Source organism: Balearica regulorum, chromosome 6, assembly GCF_011004875.1.
Source record: "Balearica regulorum gibbericeps isolate bBalReg1 chromosome 6, bBalReg1.pri, whole genome shotgun sequence".
In the NCBI taxonomy this organism is placed as follows: Eukaryota; Metazoa; Chordata; class Aves; order Gruiformes; family Gruidae; genus Balearica; species Balearica regulorum.
In genome coordinates, this window is record NC_046189.1 from 35,607,124 (window position 1) to 35,631,246 (window position 24,123).

General features: G+C 35.4%; 1 protein-coding gene across 3 annotated transcripts; it reads left to right on the top strand.

Moving 5' to 3' along the window:
* On the top strand, positions 1–23,907 carry ACMSD (aminocarboxymuconate semialdehyde decarboxylase). 3 transcript variants are annotated; one of them, XM_010313622.2, is made up of 10 exons: positions 1–209; positions 3,668–3,712; positions 8,797–8,893; positions 12,308–12,357; positions 13,659–13,895; positions 15,844–15,937; positions 16,506–16,601; positions 17,072–17,244; positions 23,411–23,509; positions 23,737–23,907. In XM_010313622.2, the coding sequence occupies exons 1-10, from the start codon at positions 153–155 to the stop codon at positions 23,797–23,799; spliced, it is 1,011 nt and encodes a 336-aa protein (XP_010311924.1). In that variant the 5' UTR covers positions 1–152; the 3' UTR covers positions 23,800–23,907. The 3 variants fall into 3 exon arrangements, with proteins under 3 accessions (XP_010311924.1, XP_075613297.1, XP_075613298.1); XM_075757182.1 differs by lacking the exon at positions 1–209 and adding an exon at positions 5,335–5,391; XM_075757183.1 differs by lacking the exon at positions 1–209 and adding an exon at positions 5,335–5,382.
* Positions 23,908–24,123: the final 216 nt, after the last annotated feature.

Sequence of the window (24,123 nt, forward strand, 5' to 3'; positions counted from 1 at the left end):
GGCCACTGTACCAAGCTCTCCTGATAAGACAGCAGGTGGATCTGAACAACAGCCAAAGTTAATAACCTGCTAAACCAGAGACAAGAAGGACAGTAGCAATTACACAGCAAACATTTTCATTGAAAGAGTATTTCTCCTTTGATACTTCAAAAATGAAAATCGATATTCATAGCCACATTCTACCTAAGGAATGGCCTAACCTAAAAAAGGTAATAAAAGTATGGATATTCAGTGCCTTATGTTATCAGCAACCATTTCTACAAATGTAATTTTTGAAAGAACAATGAATGAAGGGTTCTGTTATAAATATCTCTAGGGTTTTGTCTAATTTGATTTTTTTTCAGCTTTAAGATATTTGTATTGCATTACTTAGCAAAGCAAGAGTCTCAATAAGAAAGGGATGGAAAACTGGGCTTTCTTCCCCACTCTTTATTTAGTCTGAAGCAATTCTTATATTTTTGCTTGTTTTTTTGAGAGACCTAAAATTGTCAAACGATGAGGCATAAATTCCACTTTCATGATAAAACCAGAGTTGCCAGGTTCCCAAATAGTGTTCACTTTTTTTTTTAAATAAGAGAAATAAACAAATATTAGACAAGATTAATGTTACCTAAGACAAAATTCATTCACATTTTATACATGCAGGCATGAAAGTCAATAACTTCAATAGGAGTGGGGACACTCTTAAGTATGGTTCATTGATGCTGATGATGATTTTACTAATATCTGTTATTTTTCCAGAAGAAGTAGCATATTGTATTTAAAATACAAAATCTCAGCTGTCAGAACACTGAAACTATAAGTCAACTTGTTTTAACTTTGAATCTTTGTGTGGTATTATAATTATTATTCAATTTATTTTTGTCAGTAATAATTTTCATGATTCTGTGAAAAGTATTTGAGAATGGAAAGTGTCATTTAGGTTTTCATGTAATAAATCTAATCCTCTTCTCATTTCAGATTATCAAAAGCCATGTAGTCATCTCATTCTGAATTAGGTTTTACAGTTATTGCCTAAATAATTAAAATCACAATTCAATACAGGGATATCTGATCACTTTTTGACTTAAGAGGGATCACATCTCCAATGCTACAAGGGTACTGAAAAAGATCACATGACACTATATTTATATATAGTTTATACACACATATGTATAAAATCATTTGCAATTAAAAATTGTGTTCAGATTTCCAGGATAGGGTTTTTTTATAACTCTTTAATGTATCCATTCATGATAAAAAATCAGAGTAGAAAAGAGAAGACCTGCATTGGTGCTTCTTTCCTTATTGTAATTCTGTGTTGGTTGTAGTTTGAATGAACATTCCCTGTGTCTGACAGTAGTATGGAACCACTTGATTTCATTGTGCCTGTCTTGGACAACAAAAGAATACCACTATTTCAGCCATGCTCTTAGGCATCTGACACACTAACTGAAACTTTGTTTTACACTGTACATTTCTTTCACTTACTTATTTTGAGGTTGATGATGGCAAATTGTCAGGTAAGTGTTTCATATGTATTAGCTCTGTGTTTCTGTGATTTTAAGCATGACAGTCCAGTATCGGTTCAATATTAGCCAGAAAGCAGCTGGAAAATGTAAACAGCATATTAGAAAAAAGTCATGAGAAAACCTGGCATTAAGAACATACAAAGGATTACTTCTTCATTAGTAGTGAAAAATAACATCGTTATGCATAAAACCTCTTGGAAAGGAATGTTTGTTTTCTCATTTACCTAGGAAGTTCTTTTTAAACATCTGTTTGAACTTCTTATTTATAATTATAAGAGCTCCACAATGAAAAACTCATATAACCTGGATAATGTAGGTGAGATGACATATTTTTTTAGAACAATTATGTCTGTTTTAAATGGATAGTTTAAATTTCCAGACTACAAAGACAGGTTACTCTTGCTCATTTGTGCAATATCCCTATAAAATCACTTATAAAATTCCTTCATTCTGATTTTACATTATTTTTAAAGATTTTTTTTTTCTCTGTATATACTTTAAAAGGGCAATAAATTCACTGAGATAAAATCACCCCAAGAATCCCTTGATGTTCACGGACATACATCAAGGCTGAATTCACTATTAGACCTTGTAGGTCAGGGTTGCATTTATTTAAACACTGATAAAGAGGCAAATACCAAATTTTTAAAAGTTAATTTCCACCTGCTAGTTTTCATTTCTTTTGTTCTAAATATTGAGCAATTCAATGGTTTATTAATGGGCCTAGAATAGAAAACAACTCTCAGAATTCCCTAGAGTCCTCTGAAAATTCAAGCCATTAACATAGTTCTCTACATTTCATGCATGGAAAACCAATGAGGCAATCCTAACATGCACACATAGAGCTAAACTTTTTGTTCTTTTTTCCTGCCTTATAAATACTGAACCTTGAACCTACGACTAGAAAATTCTATTGTCAAGATACTTATTTATGAGTTTAGGAACCCATGATAAGTATAAAAATTCATAGAAATAAATGAAATAAGTACTGTCAATACATCCAACTAGTAACTGAGGGGAAGAAAGAAGAAAATAAGTTCAAAATCAGACCACTGAGTTTCTCTATCACCTAAATGCTCCTTGAGCACCTTTAAGGTACTTATATTCTGCACAGCTTACAATTGCAATTAGCATGGAGCTAGTGAAAATTTAAAGTTCTCATTAGGTGTCACAAAATTTTCCCTAAACTTAAATATTTTTATGTATATATTAAAAAATCCCTATAAATTTATATGTTTAAATAAAATATACATAGCTACATAGCTAAACATGGCTAAATCAAACATATGTAGCCTCAGTCATTAGGGTCTCTGATTGGCTGAAGTCAGGAGGCTTGGCTCTGCACACCTACTTTAGGAAAGCTCACAGTGGCATTAAGTAATGATTTGTTATCACAGGAAATTCAGGGCTGCATTCAAATTGTTTACGCTTCAGTGAAAGAAATGCCTGCTTTTACCCAGTTTCCCTGGAAATGTTTCTTTATGGAAAACTGGAAATTCTGAGCATTGTTTTCAGTCTATTATGATATTTCAAGATTTCATTTATTTCTGATCTGACAATGTATGAAAATAAAAGGAAATCAGCATCTTTTGTAGGTTTTGGGGTTTTTGCATAAACAATTTGAATCTCTCTGGAAGAATCAATGAGCATCTAAGCTTCTCCTTTTTAGCTTCTCTTGGCTGTTTAAATATTAATAGACAAGAGACTGACCTTCAGTCCTGCTGCTGCTGAATCACGAAAGCTGAAAAGTGGAATCAATACATCTTTGTGCTAATGATTAACTGACCACAGATTGGAAAATTGTCAGCTCAATTTTCATATTGCCAAATGCTTGATTTAATTTTTTTTGTGTTAAAATCATTCCAGTTAGAACCTCGATATCATAAGCAATTTTAAGCACTTTGAAATCAGTTGTAGGACTGACTTTAAAATATTGTTGAACTGAGCTAAAAGTTCAGATTTACAAACATCATTAGTCCAGTCCAGTTAATCCTCAGCACTTCTGCTGAACACAATGGGGCTACTTTTAGGCTCAAAGCTGAGCACATGCATAAGTGTTTCTCCTGAATAAGGTACTGCTGGATTGTAAGAATGGAGATTATTATTATTATTGCAGAATGCTAACTAGCACTGGCTTTTTCTTCTTTTTTTCTCAGAGATACGGATATGGCGGATGGGTACAGCTGGATCATCACTGCAAGGTTTGGGCTGTTTGGTGCTGTAAGCTGATCTTGTGTGGTCATCAGGAATACAAACTCAACAAACACTTGGAATGGATAGTTCTAAGGAATTATTTTCAATAAGATAGGTCAATTTAAAGCAGATTACATGTAGGTTTGGGGTTTTTTTTTAGTTAAATGCAGTCATCTGTATGAGAAGCAAAACCAAAAGGAACTGGTATTTTAATAGAAGAACTCAGACGTGAAAATGTCTTCACATCTGAATGAAAGGGAAAGTCATTTCTGGAACTTCATGACAAGGAGAACAAGTAGCAGAACAATAAGGACAATCCATAGATTTGGGGACCATTCTGTAGAAAAGTGGGAGCCTGAGGTTTATTGGCAAGTTAAAAGGCACACTGGGTCTGATTTTACTTCACCTTTTTATCACCATCCACTCTTAACTATACAAAGACACTTCTGAGCTACATTAAGACAACTGGAACAACATATCTCCAGATGCCATGAGTCTGTCCTAACAGTCCATCTGCATTCAGAAGCCATCCTGCTGGTACTGAAGTTAGCAAAATACATGTATTTACTCTGATGGGGACAGAACTGGTTTCTTAAAGGCTTGATTCTTATCCCACTCAGAATAGAGTAAATTGGTGGTAATTTCAGTGACATACATAGTGACACAACAATGTAAAACTTCTAAAAGCAAGATCAAAATGTTGCAGTTTATCTTTTGATAAGACCATTAAAATATTACCGCTAGTGCTTTTTTTTACTGGAGAGCACAAGAACCTAGAGAGGTAAGGCTGATATGGCAAAATAATTCCCTTTGTAAGTTACTGTGTAGGTTAATTGTACCAGCTAGTTTTAAAGATGTTACCTCTGTTACCATATAATAACTTTGGCAGTCAGATATCGCTGTCTATCTCAAACACTGTCACAGAAAGCCAGCTTCTTCCTGTGACCTGTCAGCTCCCAACTCCTAGGAATCTTTTGGAGAGCCTATCACTGCAAACGGCATTGGCCTCTGGAAGGAGGGAGAATAGAAAGATGGCATTAAAAAGAGGTCTTGGAACACCTCAGTTCACTTTCCACTTCATATATATCTATCCTAAGTTGAAAAACTTCATCTGTAATTGCCTACCTCAGGAATGTTGTGAGTTGTACATATATGGAAGGGATAAAATCAATGGAAGGCATTAGCTAGATAATTAAGGAAAAAAAATGCAAAGACAATAGAGGTTGGATAGATAAGAGCAGAAAGAACAATTTGGATATAGTAAGCTGGAAGACAAAAAATGCAAAGTTAAGAGCATGAGTAATTCAACAAAGAGTGTCAGCACATAACACACATAAAGCATGTGAAGAGTGCAAATAACTGGTTAAACCCAGCTATGGTATATAATGGCAGGCTGTATGCACAGTCTTTTATGAAGGTTAATCTGTCTTGGTCTTCTGAAATTCAAACATGATCTGTATAGGAATTCTGTACTGAAAACTGGAGGGATAAATGATACAAAGATTTAGTACTTAGCGTTTTCTGGGTGACAGTGCCTCGCCCTATTTGGGGTAACCTTATAAAGAAAATAGTACCCAATCTTTTTGATTGTTTCTTTTTGTGACTTGGTTAATTCATTCATTCTCTGTAGAGATTCAACTTTTATTGTCTTTAAAGAAGCAAGAATTGCATCTTCCAGGTAACTAAGGTATTTAAATATACAGTTCCTGTTAATTTCAGTGGAACGAGACATTCCCTCATCCCCTTGTCACTTTGCAAAATCATACTTCTTTGTGATTGTATATATGTGTGTAGTAACTGAGAAAAGCTGATAAAATGGATACAACACAGTGTCTGTTTATTGACACCTAATGATATACGCACTGTTGTCATTCTGTAACATGTAAGGCTATGCTGTGCAATGCCTAACAACCCTTTCTGAAAAAAGGGCCACAGAATATGAAGGCTGGGACCAAGAATGAGGAGCAAACAAATATGCTGAAATTTCAGATCAGAGTCTAAGTAGGCATAGGAGGAGAGAACAAGCCACCTGCTGAACCAAAGTGTGGATGGCACAGCTTCTGAGATACATGGAAGGTGCAGGAAGGGGAGAATTGTTGGAGACATTTTTGGCAGCTTAGCTGTTTGTTACAGGTCTGATGCTAAAATTCCTTACTAAAAATAGCTTGCAAAGGAACTTTGTGGCAAGTCAATAATAACCTTATATACTCTGCACCAAATCCTGTCTAGCCTACTTCTGTCTGAAAATGTTGCATGAAAAAAGTGCATGGCAAAATAAAAACCTCTTCAGACATTTGGAGCTGGGGAAGTTAACTCTTAAGATTAAAAAAAAAAAAAGGAAAAAACTTTTCATATCATTCTGTGAAGAAGCATCAGAGTCAGACTGGAAGAAAATAATTACATGCATTTTTAAAGAAGTGCAATTTGGGATGTGACTGAGTAGTTTAGTGATGGGATAATTTTAAAGGTAGCTTGCTGAAGCAAATCAGCCTGCTGGACTTAATTCTTAAATATCTCTCTCTTAATTTCCACATAAAGTAATTAAAGCCTTAAATATCAGATAATGTTTGGTATGGAGTGGGATGGGATGGAATGGAATGGAATGATAGAATATATTATAGAACTCTTCAGCTGTGCCCTTAAAAAGTTGTGTTAACCTTGCAAATGAAAATCATCTTTTATGAGATTTTCAGCACAGCATCCATTACTGTGGAACCTGATTTTTTTTTCCTCATCCTTGTTTCATTCTTACTACTGCAAAAATCTCTGAGAATTTTTTCCCACTTGAGGGGTCTGAGTAATTTCTCATTTTAAAAATATCAGATGCAGATTAGTGTCAGTGTCTAGAGACTAACATTATGACTCATTTTCCAGTCACAGTGTTGCTGGACCAGATCTTCCTATCCTTACATACATGAGCATGAATCTGTTCAAATGATCATGTTTTGCTTTCCTGCATAATCACATTTGTTGTTGCCACACACCATGAGGTGAGCTTAGCCTTGACCTGTAGCATGTTCACAAGGAATTGGTTAATGCAAATGAAAATAGCAAAGTGTTCAACTAATTCTTTGATGAGAACAGCAGAGGGCTTATTAGAAACCTTTCCTATATTGCAAACTCTGTTGCACCATTCAGAGAACAACTATTTTTCTCAGCATTTAGGTATGAGCACTGTCAAAGTTGCTAGTAAAATAACAATCTATCTAACATTGTTTTCAGTATTAGCAAAAGAAAATACATATGAGCAGGTCAGCTGCTATGCCTTAGCTGTGACTGAGGAAAGAATTAGAAATCACCTGTGTTCACAGAAATACTCCCCATGGTAATCCAGTAAAGGCCACACGATCTATTTTTATGTGATGTAATACTGAGTTCTACTCTGTCTTTTTCTTTACTTAGACCCTGAATATTCTTCTGTTTATTAAGCAATCTGCAGCAATGTGCTGATCTTTTTTTTAATGTGTTGGAGTGTATGGCTAGGGTAAACCTTTCTGTCAGGTTGGAAAATCAATTTTACAAAAATCTGAAGTATTTTACCAGAGGATCAGGACTATGCAGTTGTTATTACTGGCTGTAATATTTCAAGTAATTTTCACAACCTGTGATACAGCTAACAAGTAACTTGACAGTTTGCCAAGGCAGCACAGTTAGATTTGTTGAAGAGAGGTTTAAAATATTCATTAGGGCAGTGTATTTGTGAATGATGTATGAAGTTAATAACAAATTCAAGGTTAAGAACAGTCTGACTTCTCAGAAGGAGGGGACAGAAACCCAGCTCTGTGAGAAGTAGTGAAATTTTATTAGTTATTTCTGGTTTAGCATACTAGTAGGGAATATTCTGATTTAACAAGGTTTTTATTTTTTTAGAAAAATAGACAGGATCCTAAATAAATTTTATGAGGAAAAATAAACTGGCCTTTGGAGGGAGAGAATTCTTTTTCCAGAAGAGTGAGAAAACTGCCCTGCGCTTAGCTTCTGTTTACTGTCAAGGTGAAGGAATAGCCGCAGTGTTTTCTCATGTGGTTTTCAATTTTCAATTGTGGATGCAGTGTGTACTCTGGCCCATACATCTGCTGCATGACTGTGCTTACCCATCCTAAATACACAGGGCCATGTGGATCTTCTGACTTTTACCCATTTCCATTTATCCCTCTAGTAGCTTCAAGTAACCAAGAAATACTCAAGCCTTGCAAGTATTGGTGAATTGTATCTCAACAAATTGTGCAGGTGTAAGCAGACTTTTGTCTGTCTTACAAGTCTGTAGAAGCATGTAGATATGTACAACTGTAACAGACGATTTACTTCGTTTATGTGACAACGCTGTGCCTTGTCAACCACTGTGGAGAATTGGCACATCAACCAAAAGTTAAGTTTAAAAAGGAAGTTTCCATGTTCAAAGTCAAAGGAACAGTATTAAATTTCATGACCTTGATAATATTTTTAACTTTGTAAGTTTAGGAATTGGTGGCATATGGGGAAGGTATTACACTAAGTCAGGTAATGGTTTTATACTGCGTTTAGGTTTTTTGTTTGGGGTTTTTTTTCCCAAATACAAATTCTTCAAGAATTCTTTTTTTCCCCAGCAGAAAATGTAATCTGAAGACAACATAATAGGTCTGCTTTTGTCTCAGTATCACTGGTGATATGAAACAACTGGACTGAAATTAACTGAGTTGCACAATTATATCTGTAGTTACTGGAATCATTGTGATGCTATTGACTTTAAAAGAACACAAACATACCCAAGGGGAAAATTTAGAATAGATTTAATTAGAGCATTGTTTTGAGGTCAAAATTTGGTTTCAGGATAAACTTAGGTACCTGATACATTTTCCTAACAAATGTACAGTGATACACATTGTAAAAGGGGATTTTTTTATTATGAAGAATTCATGCCATCTGAATATAAATGACTGTTGATTAATGACTATTTTAAAATAGTCTTTGATTAAAAATACCTACTGAATAAAAATAAAAGAACAAAATTCTGTCACTGAATTTCTGTAGGGAGCACCACATACTCAAGTGACTATAAATTAGCATGTACTACTTTGTCACATTTATAATATATGAAAATGTCATTTCACAGGGACAGGCAAAGATGATGAAGGATGGAAAGGTTTTTAGAGTTATTCAAGAGAACTGCTGGGATCCAGAAGTACGGATTAAAGAGATGGACCTATCAGGTACCTCCATAAAGGAACTGAAATCACTCTGTCTCATTTAGAATAACAGCAACATCTCTGTCAGTGCATCTAAAAGTGCTCGATAACAATATCAAAAATAAAAGGTTTAGCATACTGATTCATTAGTTTAAATCTGTTGAAAGTCAGTGAAAATTTATATGCTTTACATTCAACTCAAGTTGCCATAACTTGCCTCATTTTCAGTAGCAATTTATTCCCCACATGGGCTCACTGATTTTGATGGGATTGTTAATACAGTAAGGTGCTAGTTGACATAAGGAAGGATGACTGACTGTGGACTTGAAAAGGCAACATATATTACAGGTATGAAAGTGATTTACATAAAAGAGGAAGTCCTTTCATTTTTGTTCCAAATGTTAAAAAGGTTCTGTTTACTCATAGGATTTATTTGTATGTTTGTTTCCTTTTCTAATATTTTTTTTCTGTTCAGATGTTGCAACTTCATTCTGTATTTTTGCTAGAGGACTCTGAGCCTACAGAACTGGTACACTTACTTTCTCAGAAAAGAGTTTTCCTGATTTAGAAATACAATTAACCAGATGCCAAATTTGCAAATTTATTTTCTATCAAGTTAGTTACATGCCACTAAATAAGGTTTGTAAGATGGGAGACTGAGAATGGGAGAAGGAACTTCTAGTCTGATCAATTATTTTGTTAGTTCTCATTAACACTGTAATTCTACATTACTTTTGTGAGAGAAATGTTATGTTACTAAAGATTGTTTTTTCTTAGGTTAAGGCCTGAATAATTCCCTACATCAGTTTCTCAGTAGACACTACTTGAACATCTTCTCCAACTTTTTGTAAGGAATAAATATCTGAATTACTTCAAAGAGCAGTTATTTTATAAGTAGCATCTTTATGATTATTGTTTCCTTCTCTCATGGGATAGCATGTTAGGAGATACTTTGGATCATTCTCCTTATGGAGGTTTACTGCAACACATAACATAGGCCAATTTAGAAACTCAAGGGCTGTTGGGCAATTTATGTAAACACAACATAGATAATTTTCAGCTACCTCATTTTCACCCTGGAGAAGCAGTATTTCTAACTCCAACCATTAGACTGTTAATGGGAATGCCAGAATGTCTTTGCAACCTCTCTGAAATATGCTGCCTTGCCTAGACTGTAATCATTCCCTGGGTTAGCTCAGGGATTTGGGGGATTTCCACGTCATTCAACCGCAGTGTGAATCATGAATAGCCTTTGGGCATCTTTCCCTTTCAGATATTTCCCCCAACACTAATGGCAAGCTTCTATAAAACTCTGGCCCATCTATTTGCAGTAGACAAAGGATAAACACAGGAGCAATTTTTTCAAATTTTTGCAACAGCTCTCCAGAAAAGAAAATGGATCATAAAGCCAACACCACCCTATTTCTCCGCAAACTAAACAGTGCTCACTTGGTTTAAAAAAAAAAAAAATCAATCTAAAACTATGTGTTACAGCACCATCTGGTGACTCATGCCATAAAAATGTCTGCTTTTATTACAGCACTCCAGAGATAGAGGCATCAGCCAATTAAGTGTAAAAAAAAAGGTCTTTGTGTTTTTCATTCTTACTGGTCTTCCAACAATAGACTAGGGGCCACATTTACTAGTTTTCAGTTTACAAATCTGTAGCTACTTTCAAAGACCATTTTCTGTAACACAGGCTGAGATAATTATACCCCAAAATGTAACCTCCAAACATGGCATAATTTTGGAACAAAGATGCAAAGAGTGTCCCAGCTGAACAAAATTAGTATCAGTCACTGTAAGGTATGTTGTGGTTTAGCCCCAACCAGCAACTAAGCACCACAGAGCTGCTCGCTCACTCCCCTCTGTGCAATGCCCGAGAAACCTTGCCAGTAATAAGTGGTAGCCAGTGTACCAAAGAGACTAAATTAGTTCTCAGAATCATATGTCCTAGGTCTACTTGGTATACAAACCTCTGTCTCGATCCACTCAATAAAACAAGCTATCAAGGTAATTCAATAAAACACGCTGTAAAGGTCATTAACATCACAGTTCTGTGACACAAATCATTACAATTTTGTTTGAGAAAATCTTTCCATTAATCCTAACTGGCTTTTTTTATTATTTGCTCCTCTGTAAAACCCTCTGAAGAGGGTATGAAGTAGAGGTTTTTCTGTGCTGATACGTCTTCCTAAAGCTAGTGTAGAAAGTTGGAAATCTACCCTTAAGTTTTATGTGAAATTTGCTCATAAGTGTAAAAATGGATTGAAACCAGATGCAATGTTTATTGTGGAAAAAATGGTGAATGTTCTCAAACATACCAATCAAGTGTCCAGTGGCATATTGGTGGATCTTACAACTTAGGCTGTATTTTGGTATATACATAATTTTGTAGACTTAATCCTCTAACCCTAAACCATGGCCTTTGCACATAATATTAATCAGATCTTGTAAGAGAGAATCAGCTTCCCCTCTTGGTTCCCAAGAATATACTGAGAAGGAAAATAAATCATTTTGTTAAACATTTGAGTGCTTTGGCAAGGTCATTAGAAGAAATTAGAAGAAATGTCTTAGAAGAAATTCTCTTAGAGTTTTTTCTGCCATCTTTTGCATTACTAGTTTTAAAAGCATGATAAAATATGTGCGTAAATATTACAATCAGATCTTAAATTAAAAAGAAAATAGTTTTGCATGTAACTATTTTGTGAAGTCCTAATTATTGTTTCTTCTGTTGTTAATCTGCTGGGTTTGTTGTGTTCATTCCTGAAACCTGTCACACACACTTATGGCATAGAGTTGCGTTGGAACAGAAACAAACAATGTGGACTTTATTCTCTTTATTGCTAGAATCAAAGTTATTTCTAAAAACAAACAGAATTTCTTATACTTAAAACCTCAGTATTCCAGACACAGGATGAATGAAACCTAATACAACATAGCTTTGGGGAACACATTGTTTAACAACCATTGTTAACATAACATTGTTTATCTTTGAGCTAATTTACATATTCATTTATTAAATATATATTATAAATGTAACCCCAAAGTAAACTTAAGATACTGTATTCTGTTGGTTTAATGTCATATTCATTTATGTGAGAGTAACATTCAATTGCTATTTTAATTAATTGTACACCTGCATACCAAATACTTCTAAAATCAAAATACATAATTTCACAAAATAATCTAGTATGAGCATGAAAGTATTGTTTTTCTTTCTACGTAGCAAAAATATTCCAATCCTAATAAATGGATACAACTCAAAATTTATTGCCATGATGCTCAGTTAGCAAAAAAACCATTCTGTCCGTATCACTGTTAAATCAGTCTTTCTAACCATTAAAGCTTTTAACTTCTTCCTTTCCAACCAAAGTGCTTTCTTTTTAACAACTTACCAAAAAAAAGAAACATTAATAACTGCTTTTTCTTACTCAGGAGTCACAGTCCAAGTCCTTTCCACAGTCCCTGTAATGTTCAGCTACTGGGTATGTTCCTACTTGCATATTTTGTAATTCATACGTTACAAAATTTTTAAAAAATACATGCATCCTCCTATAAATTAGGTGACTGAAGTAGTCAGTAGAGCACAGAAGTAAACAGGGAATTGTTCTGCTGTGAAAAACAAAAAAAATAGTCCAGGTATCAGAAGAGCCTGCAGGGTGTCCTGGCAAAGCTCCACTCTGCAGTACACCCAGTAAGAAAGAATGAGACAACAACAGAATTTCTTCTGGGCACCTTATGAGGGTAGCTGGAAATGGGGAGAGAGAATTTACGCAGCACAAATCCATGGTTAGCAGGTAAACATACATGTACAGATTCCATGAAAGCTAGATATCAATCAGTATTTTGTCATGAAAAAAGACGTAAAAGTGGTCTTATCCCACTTTCTTTTAAATGTGGCATGGGACTCATTGACCTAGAATGCTTAGAACTTTAAAATTCGGTAGCAAGTTTAAATGAATACGTTCCCTGCATGGTGATCTTGAATGCATTAAAGAAATAAAAACAGTCTGAGAAGATAAATCATAGCAAAGTGCTGTTCTAAATACATTCTCAATCTGACTATTTGGCTATGTGTACAAGTCGAGTTGTTAAACAGATATGCTATATTAAAAATCATTGTGTTAAGCCCACATATAAGTAGTACCACTGATCTTCAGAATTTCTTGTTGGGTGACATCTCTTTAAAATTTTATTCTGGTATTTATGGGAATATTTTCCATTAAATATGTATTAGAGGGGAAAATGGAAAACTGATTGTATGGATATTGCAGTTCCCTTATTAGAATTATGACTGTTATCTCCTTCTAAATGTTAGAGAAGTTTGCTCAAGTTTTCTCTGTAGAATTCTTGTACTCGAGCATTTCACATTTCTTATTTTTATCTCTTCAGCTCCAATAATAGGAGACTAAATATTAATTGCTATGTCTAAAAATTAAATGCTGAGGTTTTTGCATTGGAATAAACAAAAACAGAGGACTGGTTTACACAAAAGACCAGATACTTAAGTGCATCAGCAACTTGGGCTTTATTACACTCATCTTGAGCAGTAAAGGCAACTGCAGTTTATAAAACATTCAAGACAAGAAGCAGAACTGACTGCATGCACAGGTTTTAAAGCAGAATTTAGCCCTACTGGTTTGCAGCTATTCCGAACTGTAAAGTAAATTTTAGGTTTAAACCCTGTCTCTGAATTGTTTGTAGTGACATTTATCCAATATCTTCCAAAGGTGATAACATTTGAGAACTATATTTTAATGTATTATTCTACTTAATATCTTACCAGGCCAAACCTCAGGATACTTTAGATCTAGCCCAGATATTAAATAATGACTTAGCTGCTACAGTGAAAAAGTACCCCAAGAGGTTTATTGGCTTGGGTACGTTACCTTTGCAAGCTCCAGACCTGGCTGTGAAGGAAATGCAGCGCTGCGTGAATGAACTTGGATTTCCTGGCGTACAAATAGGATCTCATGTCAATGAATGGGACCTGAATGCCCCAGAACTGTATGATATTTATGCTGTGAGTAAATGTTTCTTTCCTTATTTTGGGGAATTCTGTGATATGGAATCCTGTCTAAAAATATCTTGGGACATACTCAGTTATCATCTAAATTTATAGACACATTAAAACAGTTGAGCCTTCTAATCTGCTTAGTGATCAGAGAGATTCAGTTTTAATTATATATGATAATTCACTATAGGATATAATGACAATGATACAATATAGGAATTTATAGATTGCATTTCTCAGATAGCCTGAGGTCCAGATGAGGATGGTCATTCGTCTAAATTGTGGGGTTTAATCAGTGTACATTCCATATCTGTTTCACAGGTTATTATAGTTGTCAGCTTGAAATTCATCCATAGAGGTTATTTTTCAGAATGCTCAATTTATTCAAGAATCCTGTTAGTGCAGCATCTGAACTATTTGGTTTTATGTTCATACACAGTCAGTTATCAATTTCCACTCTTGGAGATGCACACATTCACAGAATCACAGCATGGCTGAGGTTGGAAGAGACCTCTGGAGGTCATCTGGTCCTCAAGCAGGGACACCTAGAACTAGTTGCCCAGCACCATGACCACATGGCTTTTGAATATATCCAAGGATGGAGACTCCACAACCTCTCTGGGAAACTTGTGCCACTGCTCAGTCACCCCTGCAGTTAAAAAAAAGTTTCCTGCTGTTCAGAGGGAACTTTTGTGTTTCAGTTTGTTCCTATTGCCTCTGGTCCTGTCACAGGGCACCACAGAAAGGAGTCTGGCTCCATCTTCTTTACACCCTTCAGGTATTTATATACATTAATGAGATACTCCCTGAACCCTCTCTTCTCGAGGCTAAACAATCCCAGGAGTCTCAGTGTTTCCTTATAGGAGAGATGCTCCAGTCACTTCACCATCTTTGGAGTCTGTCCAGTAGCTCCATTTCTTTCTTATACTGGGGTCCTTCTCTTGTACTGCAATCTCTCTTTTATACTGTACATTCTTCAGCTTATGTTTAGCACATGTAGGAAGTAACCTCTATCACTTCTAGAAATATCCCTGGATAATAAAGATTGTGAAATTAAGCCATATTTGATAACGAACTTTATCAATCTACCAAGCCAGTTATTGAATTGCTATTTTTAATTTACAAATGTAGATGGAAATTACTCCCTACAATCCAAAAGTTGCAGCTTTATTTATCATGTATAGGTAAATAAACCCAAATTTTTCAAATGTGTGATAATCTCCTTAGCAACAAGAGCAGGTCCAGAAATACATCTGACAAAATGAAGCTGTTAAATCCTGGTTAAGCATATGAATTTCTCTGATGACTGTATACTTAAATTTAAGCACATAGTCAAATTGGTCAGAATTAGCATCCTAAATTTGTTCTTCTGTTTTCCTTTCCAAAGAGGTCAGTAGTTTTGGAAAAATTAATAAACTTGAGTGGAAATGGATTATTGATCAGAATACAGCTAGGTTTCAGACTCTTGGAGTAGATTAGCAATAGTTGTAACTTTTTTTAAGCCAGGCGAAGGACCAAAGGGGACAAATGTAGTGCAACAGCAATGAAAATTCCTGAATGTAGCTGGAACAACTCTGCAAAAAACATCCTAAAATGGTTCTATAAAACATTATGAGAATTCATCTTTATGTGTGTAAAGAAAACAAAAGAATGCTAGTTTGAACTGAGTTTTATACTGCAGGATAGCTGAAAAACACAGCTAAAAAAGCACTTTGTACCGCATTAATCTGAGGAACACTTGGTTTACTTAAAAAGATACTATAATCAGTGGTTCCAATCCTGTAGTCTCAAAAAGAGCTTTTTTTTTCTTTGCTTGTAGTTGTTACTTCTGGGCCTATTTTCATGGCTAGTACTAATGCTCAGTACAATTTTGCAGGTAATCTTTAAAGCATAGCTAAGAACTAAAATGCATTTTCATATGATTACTCAAGATTTAGATTTTTTCTTTTTGCACCAGGCTGCTGAACAATTAAATTGCTGTCTCTTCGTGCATCCCTGGGACATGCAGATAGATGGAAGGATGTCCAAATACTGGTTTCCCTGGCTAATAGGTGAGTGTATATTTACTTTGCCTAATCTACATTTATGAACTGTCACTGGATTATGCCCAGAATACTGTTGCAAAGATAGCAGTACAGAGAAAAACTATGTGATTTTTCTATCAATCAACACCAAATCTGTGTTGGAATATCCACCAATATATCTGCCCCACTTTGCACACAAAGAAACCCAGAAGCACAGGTGAGAAGAGAACCTGGTGTATTCCAGACTTGTCTTTGAGCTAGGATAACTGGGGAATCAAGCCTATACAGTGCAGTTCAGGACATACCCAACCTGCCTGTCAGCTGTCGTAGTGGTGTAGGGTAAAAACTGGGCTTAGAATTCAGAAGATCTTAGCTTCCAATCTTATGTCCTCATTTCAGTTAATTAATGTTCAACTCCGTGTCTCTCTAATTGAAATAATGTGTAACCTTTGGCAGCTGCTCTATAACTGTGGGGTGGGTTTTTTTTCAGTAGGCTCAAGGCTAATTGAAGAAAATGAGGATAACATTTAAAACTCAGATAGGAAAATTAAGAAAGAAAAACCCTCTCGTACAATAAGGCTCTTTTTGTCCTTAGGCATGCCAGCAGAAACAACTATAGCCATTTGCTCCATGATTATGGGAGGAATTTTTGAAAAATTTCCTAAGCTGAAAGTTTGCTTTGCACATGGAGGTAAGTAATATACCCTGTGAAATACCTGTTCTTCAGCTGAGCATGGTACAACTGTATTTTCTGATATGCCAGCTAAGAGCGTTACCGCTTTAAGCCAGCCACCAGCTGGGTACTATTACCACAAAGACAGTATCTGCCAGATCAGCTGCTTGGATGAACAGTTTCTAGCCTGTTTCAGCCAGTGTTTGAACTGTTACAATAGTCTTTAAGGGAAATGAGGAGGAAAGGGAGACAGGAGAGTTTGGGGAAAGGGACATGGAAGCAGCAGGAGGAATTTGGGGATCACAGTAGTGAAGAAGTGTGGAAAACAGAGAAAAAAGCCAATGAAGGGGAAGGAATAAAAAATTGCTGGTGCAGAGTGCGCACTTTCTAAATAGCTGACACTAAAACTTACAGATCTCTGTTGATAATGTGGCTTTTTTTCCTCCTGCATATTTTCAGCTTCTGTTACTAAAAATGTCTTCTTGCAGGTGGAGCTTTTCCATACACAGTGGGGCGAATCTCCCATGGGTTCAACATGCGCCCTGATTTGTGTGCAGTGGATAATAAGGTGGATCCAAGAAAATACCTTGGTTCATTTTACACAGACTCTCTTGTCCATGATCGTGGTGCGCTACGCCTGCTAACAAGTGTAATAGGAGAGGTGAGTTTTAATGCTTCCAGAAGCGAGTGAGTCATTCTTTATTTAATTCTCTATGAAACAGCAAAAGGAGAAGAGAAGAAAGAAGGAAGAAGGCAGCATATTCACCCAGTAAAATCAGAACCTGAGTAGTTATAAACTGGCTTGTTTCTGCCTTGTTGATAATGTTTCTACTATATGGAGTTACTGAAATGGTGGTTTTAATCCAGGAACCTTAGTTCAGTGAGGCTAATTCCTTGTGTAAGGTTGTTCAGGATGGGACTACAAGCAAATACCGTTTCACTTGCAGCCTTGTTTCAAATGGCTTAATTTTCAAATTCAAGTGTATACTTGAAGAAATGAAATCGCATTTCCACTTGGGAAGTTGTAGGCAGAGAAGAGTCAATAATAAATAAAGTTTTTGTGTGAATCCTGGAGACCACATTAGACATCACAGTTTTGCAAAAATATTTTAATTGTTAGACTAGTGAGTAAAGAAGTCTTTGTAGTTTAGTGACCTATTTAAATTGGGTAAAGCTTGGGACAGAAAAATAAAAAACCATTCAAATAATTCCTTCTTATTATTAAGTGCTCAGGAAGGGGTTGAAGATGGCATCACTCATGCCAGCTTCCAGTGGATCACTGCAAAACAACAAGAAACCTATACTTGTGTCCTGATCTCTGGAACTCATGGAATTTCTAGTAGGCAGATACCTACCAGATGTCAGAACCAGAAATGCAAACTCTGACATTGACTTTCTTGTCTCAGCAACTGAATTCCTGTTTACTGTACGTTAGTTTCTAGGCTTATATAGTGCTTTCTCACATATGGGGCTGTTGCTGTCATGAGGGCCTCTTGTATGACCGAAGTTCACAAAGACAGCGAAGCCAAATGTTTTCTTTCCCTCTACAGAAAAGATACTGTAGATTTCCCATTTTCATCTCATCAGATTACTGTAATAAATCGGTACTAGAACTGACTTGTCTAGGCCAGACAAAAATAATAATGTGAAGAAACTACTGCTTTTTCTCTATCTTGGTACTCTAAGCCCAGGTATCAACCCTTGGAAATCCTTGGGTTTTCAGTCTGTGCTGCACAGGAAATTTGTAGCTTTGAGACTGGACTTCTGCCTGCAACTCCCCTATAGTACTTGTGCCTTTTAGGAAAACTTTGTATTTGAAGGTTCATGAAAAAATCAACAATGTGACAGAACAACTACAGCTTGAAACAATACCATAGAAAGTTTTTCTAAAGTGTATATGTATGTACACATACAATAACACCACAGCTCTGAGGAGAGACAATACCTCTTAAATCCACCATGAACCAAAAATAGATTTATGGCAGGAGCCCCATAAAATGTGCAAAGAAACTACCATGCGGCCCAGTTCTGTTAGAAACAAGTAAGATAAAACCCAGGTCAGTTTACTTGTCAAAAGATCTGCTAATAAGCTGTTAGTATTGGGAAGTTCTCATAACATCAGTGAGTATTAACTCGGGTGGCATTAGCCAAGTTCTTTCCATGCATGTAGACATGTTATAGCATTTTTTTGGCAGTGCTAGTCCTAGTGAGCACTGATGGAGAGATGTCTGTGTCAGGGATGAGGTTTTAGGCATCAGATAGATAGGTTACTAACAAACTACTAGCCCAATATTGATTTCTGTTAATTTCTGTTACCAACTTCTAACGAGTAAATATATCATGGGCAACAGTCCAGGACATTTTACTATGCATTACCTTTTGAATCTACCTGTAGCTTACAGTAATCAAGTGGCTTTACGTAGTTTTTACAATAGATTTTAAAAATTTACTGGATGTTACGTGCACTTCCATTTTACAAGATAGCCAAAAACTTACAGAGTAACAAACAGTTCAGCGTTTGCCTTCAGTTATCTCCTTTTCTAAGAAGTCTCCCCAAATCTAGGCCATGTTCATCCTAAGTATATTGTCATTCTACGTGCAGTTTTAGTATAGAAAGGATAAGTCTAGCTCTTGAATTTTAAATTGCTGTGTTTAGGTGGTTAGATTCCTTTTTTTATTGTCAAGGAGACAAGATCACTTGCTTCTTTCTTTTTTTTTGTACTTTAAAATGTCAGGAGACATGTTTTGCCATTGTTAGAAAGACCTTGGTAAATTAGAAGCTGTGTGACTCAGCATGGCAGAGACCCTCAGATTCTTTTTCTGGTCTGATTTTGTTAAGCTGAACTGTAGATGTCAAGAGCAAAGCAGGAGAGAAAGTACAACAGGATGCTTCATCCATTACTGACGAACTTTTTGTTTGTTTGTTTTAACTTGTATAGAAAGCAAGTTTCAGAGCAGTTCTGCTTTAGAGTGATGAGCTAGCTTTGAGTCTCAAGGCTGCTGTAAGCAGCTGTTGTGGGAAAGTTGCTGTCTTCGCACCACACTTTCTTCCTAGAAGCAACACATAGACTCTGGCCCTTAATCATGATTAGTCTTTGCAACAGAAATTCAGTTGTTTGAGGAGAGAGAGGTTATGGATTCTAATTTGATAATCTAAAAGTCACTCAGCAATAGTGTCTCTGGTATCTCATCTATTTTGTCAACAGACATCTGAAATCAAGTTTGTTAATGCAATAAATTTGACCAGTATACTACATGGAATGTTGGTGTCTTCTTTAATTCTCCTTGGAGTATTTTGAGTTCAAGCTATGTGACATCAGGTGGAACCACAGTGCTGAAAAGTCATGGGTCAGATCCCAAAAACTTAAATGCTTTTAACGTTCCAGAGAACTTGAAAAAAGTACATTTTCTTTCTCTTTTTCATAGCCTAAGGCATCTTATCCTTGAAAAAACATTCACATCACATTTTCAAGCTTTACTTTCTAACCATGAAGTTTAAAAAGTTACCTCTTTTTTCCGATTAAAGTTGATATTCTTACATAATACCATTCCAAGAGTCAAATGCTTAAAAAAAGCCAAATATGTCAGTGTTTTCACTGCAGTCATGTTTTGGCAGAATAACAAATATAAGATGAATAAATACTGGGCTAAAAACAATGTGATTGAGTCTGTAACTTCATGAGCTGAAGATCTGAAGTAGGACAGCTCTCTAGAGTATAGCTAAGAGCCGTGCAGGAAGGGCGTCAGCATGTGTGAAGATGTGCTTAGACATGGCTTCAGGTCCTTAGGGAACAGCCATTACCTGGCGTCACAGTGTAATGTGTTGGCTTTGAGCTTATGAATATTAAAACCCAGTGACAGCTGTGATGAGTCATGTACATTTAACTTCATCTCTTCTTAGTGTTGGGTGCAGGTTAATTGGAGCCTATCCCAGTTAAGGGAAGCAGAAATACACATTTCTGAGAAGGAACTTTGCAAGACTGCAACATTGCTGCAGTCCTTCACTCCACCTATGATGAGGTAGCATGAAGTGAATATAAATAAACACAAAATCCCTAATGAAGCTGGCTATAAAAAGTGAAGAACTGGGTTGACAGGAGATTAAATGATTCAGTGTATCTCTGCAAAAACTTCCCCATGGTGATTCCTCGCATCACCCAAAGGTAAAACAGTCTCTGGCCAGAAGTTGGAGCTGAACTGGCTATAGCAATCTGTCCTCTTTTTGAGATGTATCCTTATAGTAGGAAAGAAGGTGAGATTCAAGGCAAATACAATTTTTTAACTAACACAAGAGGACAAACTCATGCTTGATGATCTTTGAGATTCATTTTAAGATTCAGGTAACTATTACTGAAAATTACTGTGAAAAAAAAATCTGTTGAGTCCATGGAGGTTAATCATTAGCCATATGTACCTTTCTAAAAGGAGAGATGCAGTAATTAAGGTATTGAACCTTTAGTCCTCTAGGGAAACCTGACTTTGTTGATATCCTTTGGAATAATATAATAATACATCTATTATGCTAGGAGTATTATTTATCTGCAGAGATTTCACAGGACATCTCTCAGGCTGGTTGCTAAAGACAGGTATTGCAATCCCCATTTTATAGATGGGCACAAAACTAAAGCTCAAAGAGTAGAAATGAATAACCTAGTGTCACTAATAGCAGAGCAATAATGTTGCTTCTAAATTTGTCTTAGTAATTTACAGCTCTTAATTTTACTGCTAATGAATAGATCACATGATTAGCTGTGAAACACTTTAAATTAGAGGAAAAGAAAAATATAATTGAAATTGTATATATATTATTCCAATGAGAGCACAAGATTTCTTTCTGCTTTGGTATATAGGAGATGTAAACAAGAATGTACTAACCTTCCTGGCTTACTTAACCTTGAGTAATAAACAGCTGGGCAAATACTGGGTTTCCTTATCCTTTACTTAGAAATCCATTTTCTCATATAAAGCTAGAATGTTTCTTGGTTGGTGTTTTGGGGATTTTTTATATGGCATACATTTGTTTTTTCATATCTGGAGAAAATGTCTTCGTATCAGATTGAATATTATAAACAAAAGTATGTATTTAGCCGCTTAAATGTACACACGTCCAAATATATTTTGTTTAATCTACACTCAGAACTTGATTTAGTAGACAGAAGGTATAAATTCTCCTATTGTAATCTAATGGCAAGACTTCTATAATAAATGACAACACAACAATATAGGACAGAACAATAGAATGCGTATCTCTGGAGTTTGTATAAGGCTTTGTATAGGTTCTTTCAAAGACTCTCGGGTGACATCTACTGGGGATAAAAAAATAAATAAAAAGCAGTATTTGATAAATAAGAAAAACGAATCATTTCATAAAATAACTGAAATATGTTTCCTTCATCCTATTTCAGTATTGGTAACTGAGTTCAAATATTACGAGGTGCCCCAAATTCATGAGCTTGACTTCAAATCCATGAGATGTTTAAAAACATATATTTTTCATGAAAACTGTGGTTTTCAAATATTCGTGTCTCCAGGAGACAAAGCTTAAAGGAAAACAGACATTTGATAAAATCAAGAGAGTTGGCAATATGCACTCTCCAAGGTAGATAAAATGGGGAAGTATCAGTCCAGTGTGAAAATGAACCTTTAACAATGTCATCCTATTGAGAATCTGCCTGTTTATTTTCATCTCTGATAGCAGGAATGATGCATACAGATTTTTATTGAATTTTCTTTTCACTGACTTGCTTTCAGAAACAAATCATATCACGTCACTTATATTCTCAGACACACGTTTCAAACACACAGCTAATATCCAATCCCAGTTAAAGACAATGGCATTTTAAAAAACTATGCACTTCCAAAAATATATGAAATTTTGTAAATGAGATTTTGGTTTTGTTATCGGAAGCTGAATACTAGTTAAATACTTTTTTTCATTTAAATGTTTGCAGTAATCCTACATTGTACCACGCTTTAAGTATTATCACATTGCAATTATTACTGCTTTTAAAGTATCACACAGAAGATAATTTTGATTGCTTTGTATTTTTTATTACATATATATAATTTCAAGTTTGTGTGTGTCTCTGTGTGATTCTGTGTGCGTATGTAGTTAAGAATTTCAAATTCAAGAATCCAAATCCAAGCATCTTTGCTGAGTTTGATGGGAACTTCCTGAGATTCTTAAAGAAATGTATCAAAACCTCTCATGCTCTTTTTGGACTGCACGCAACAGTGCAGAGCATGCAAGGAACATGAAGAAAGAATCAAAAAAATCAAGAAACAGAATGAAGAATTCTGTGTAGCCTTTATTGGCCACTCAGTTATGGCAACACTTAACCAAGATTAATCATTGCATTTTAGGCAAACTACTTGCATAAGCAGTAAGAGCAGTGTAAGAGAACAACAGATGCCTTTCCGTTACACATCAAACCAGCACCACCGTACAGAAAATCAATCAGAGTAGGAAATTACCACTTGTCTTGTAATCACTTGAGCAATATACGCTCATTCGCATGGGCCTGGGATTTGCATTTTGAGCTTTCTATCAGAATAAAAATACATCAAACTTTAATTAGACACCACAAAATCAATAAATAACCTATACTTTTTTCAACCTTAAATTCACCCAATAAACTTGAATTATTGTTTTCAAGCTTCGTTGTTTTCCTAATGAAAGTTGGAACTCAAAGATTATCTTCATACTCACTTTCATAATTAATCAGTGCCATATATACAGGTAATTTCCTGCAGTTTATTATAAATTCCAGAAAGCATGTGCAACTATAATGTTACTACAAAATGTACAACATGTTTTTTATTACCAGGACAAAGTTATTTTGGGGACAGATTACCCTTTTCCACTTGGGGAACTAGAACCTGGAAAATTGATTGATTCAATGGAAGATTTTGACAATAAACTGAAGGTATGATATTTACATTTGGGTTTTTTTCCCTTCCTTTTTAAGCCTCTGGTTTTAGACCTGAGATAAAACACTGAAAAATCACTGTAGTACACTGATTTCTGCAAAGACTGGAAGAAGCCCTTTAGTCTCTTCACAGCAGTTCATTTTAAAGCACAAGTAAAAGCATTTAAGTAAAATATGAGTTAAAGCACATCATACAAACATATATATGTGTTTTGTTTTTACAGGATAAACTCAAGGCTGGCAATGCTCTGGAATTTTTGGGTCTTAGTAGAAAACAATTTGAGTAATTATGAAGACATTAAAGAGATCAAACTTCAGAAATAACGCTGGATCCTTAGGGATACTTCAATTTGCATGTGCAATTATACAGGTGAAAAATAAATTTGACAACTATATTACAGTCCACTCTTATTTCCAAAACAAAAGCAAGGGTACTGGAAATGAGTATACACAGGTATTTCTGTGCATTTGAGGACTTAGGTTGTCTTTAAACAATTCTGAAATCCTTGCTTTCATAAAAAAGGAAAGATTTCATCTTTTGCAGTTGTAATAAGAATCTCTGAATGATAATCAATGCCATCTTATTAGGACTTGATTCCCAGGAAGAAAGA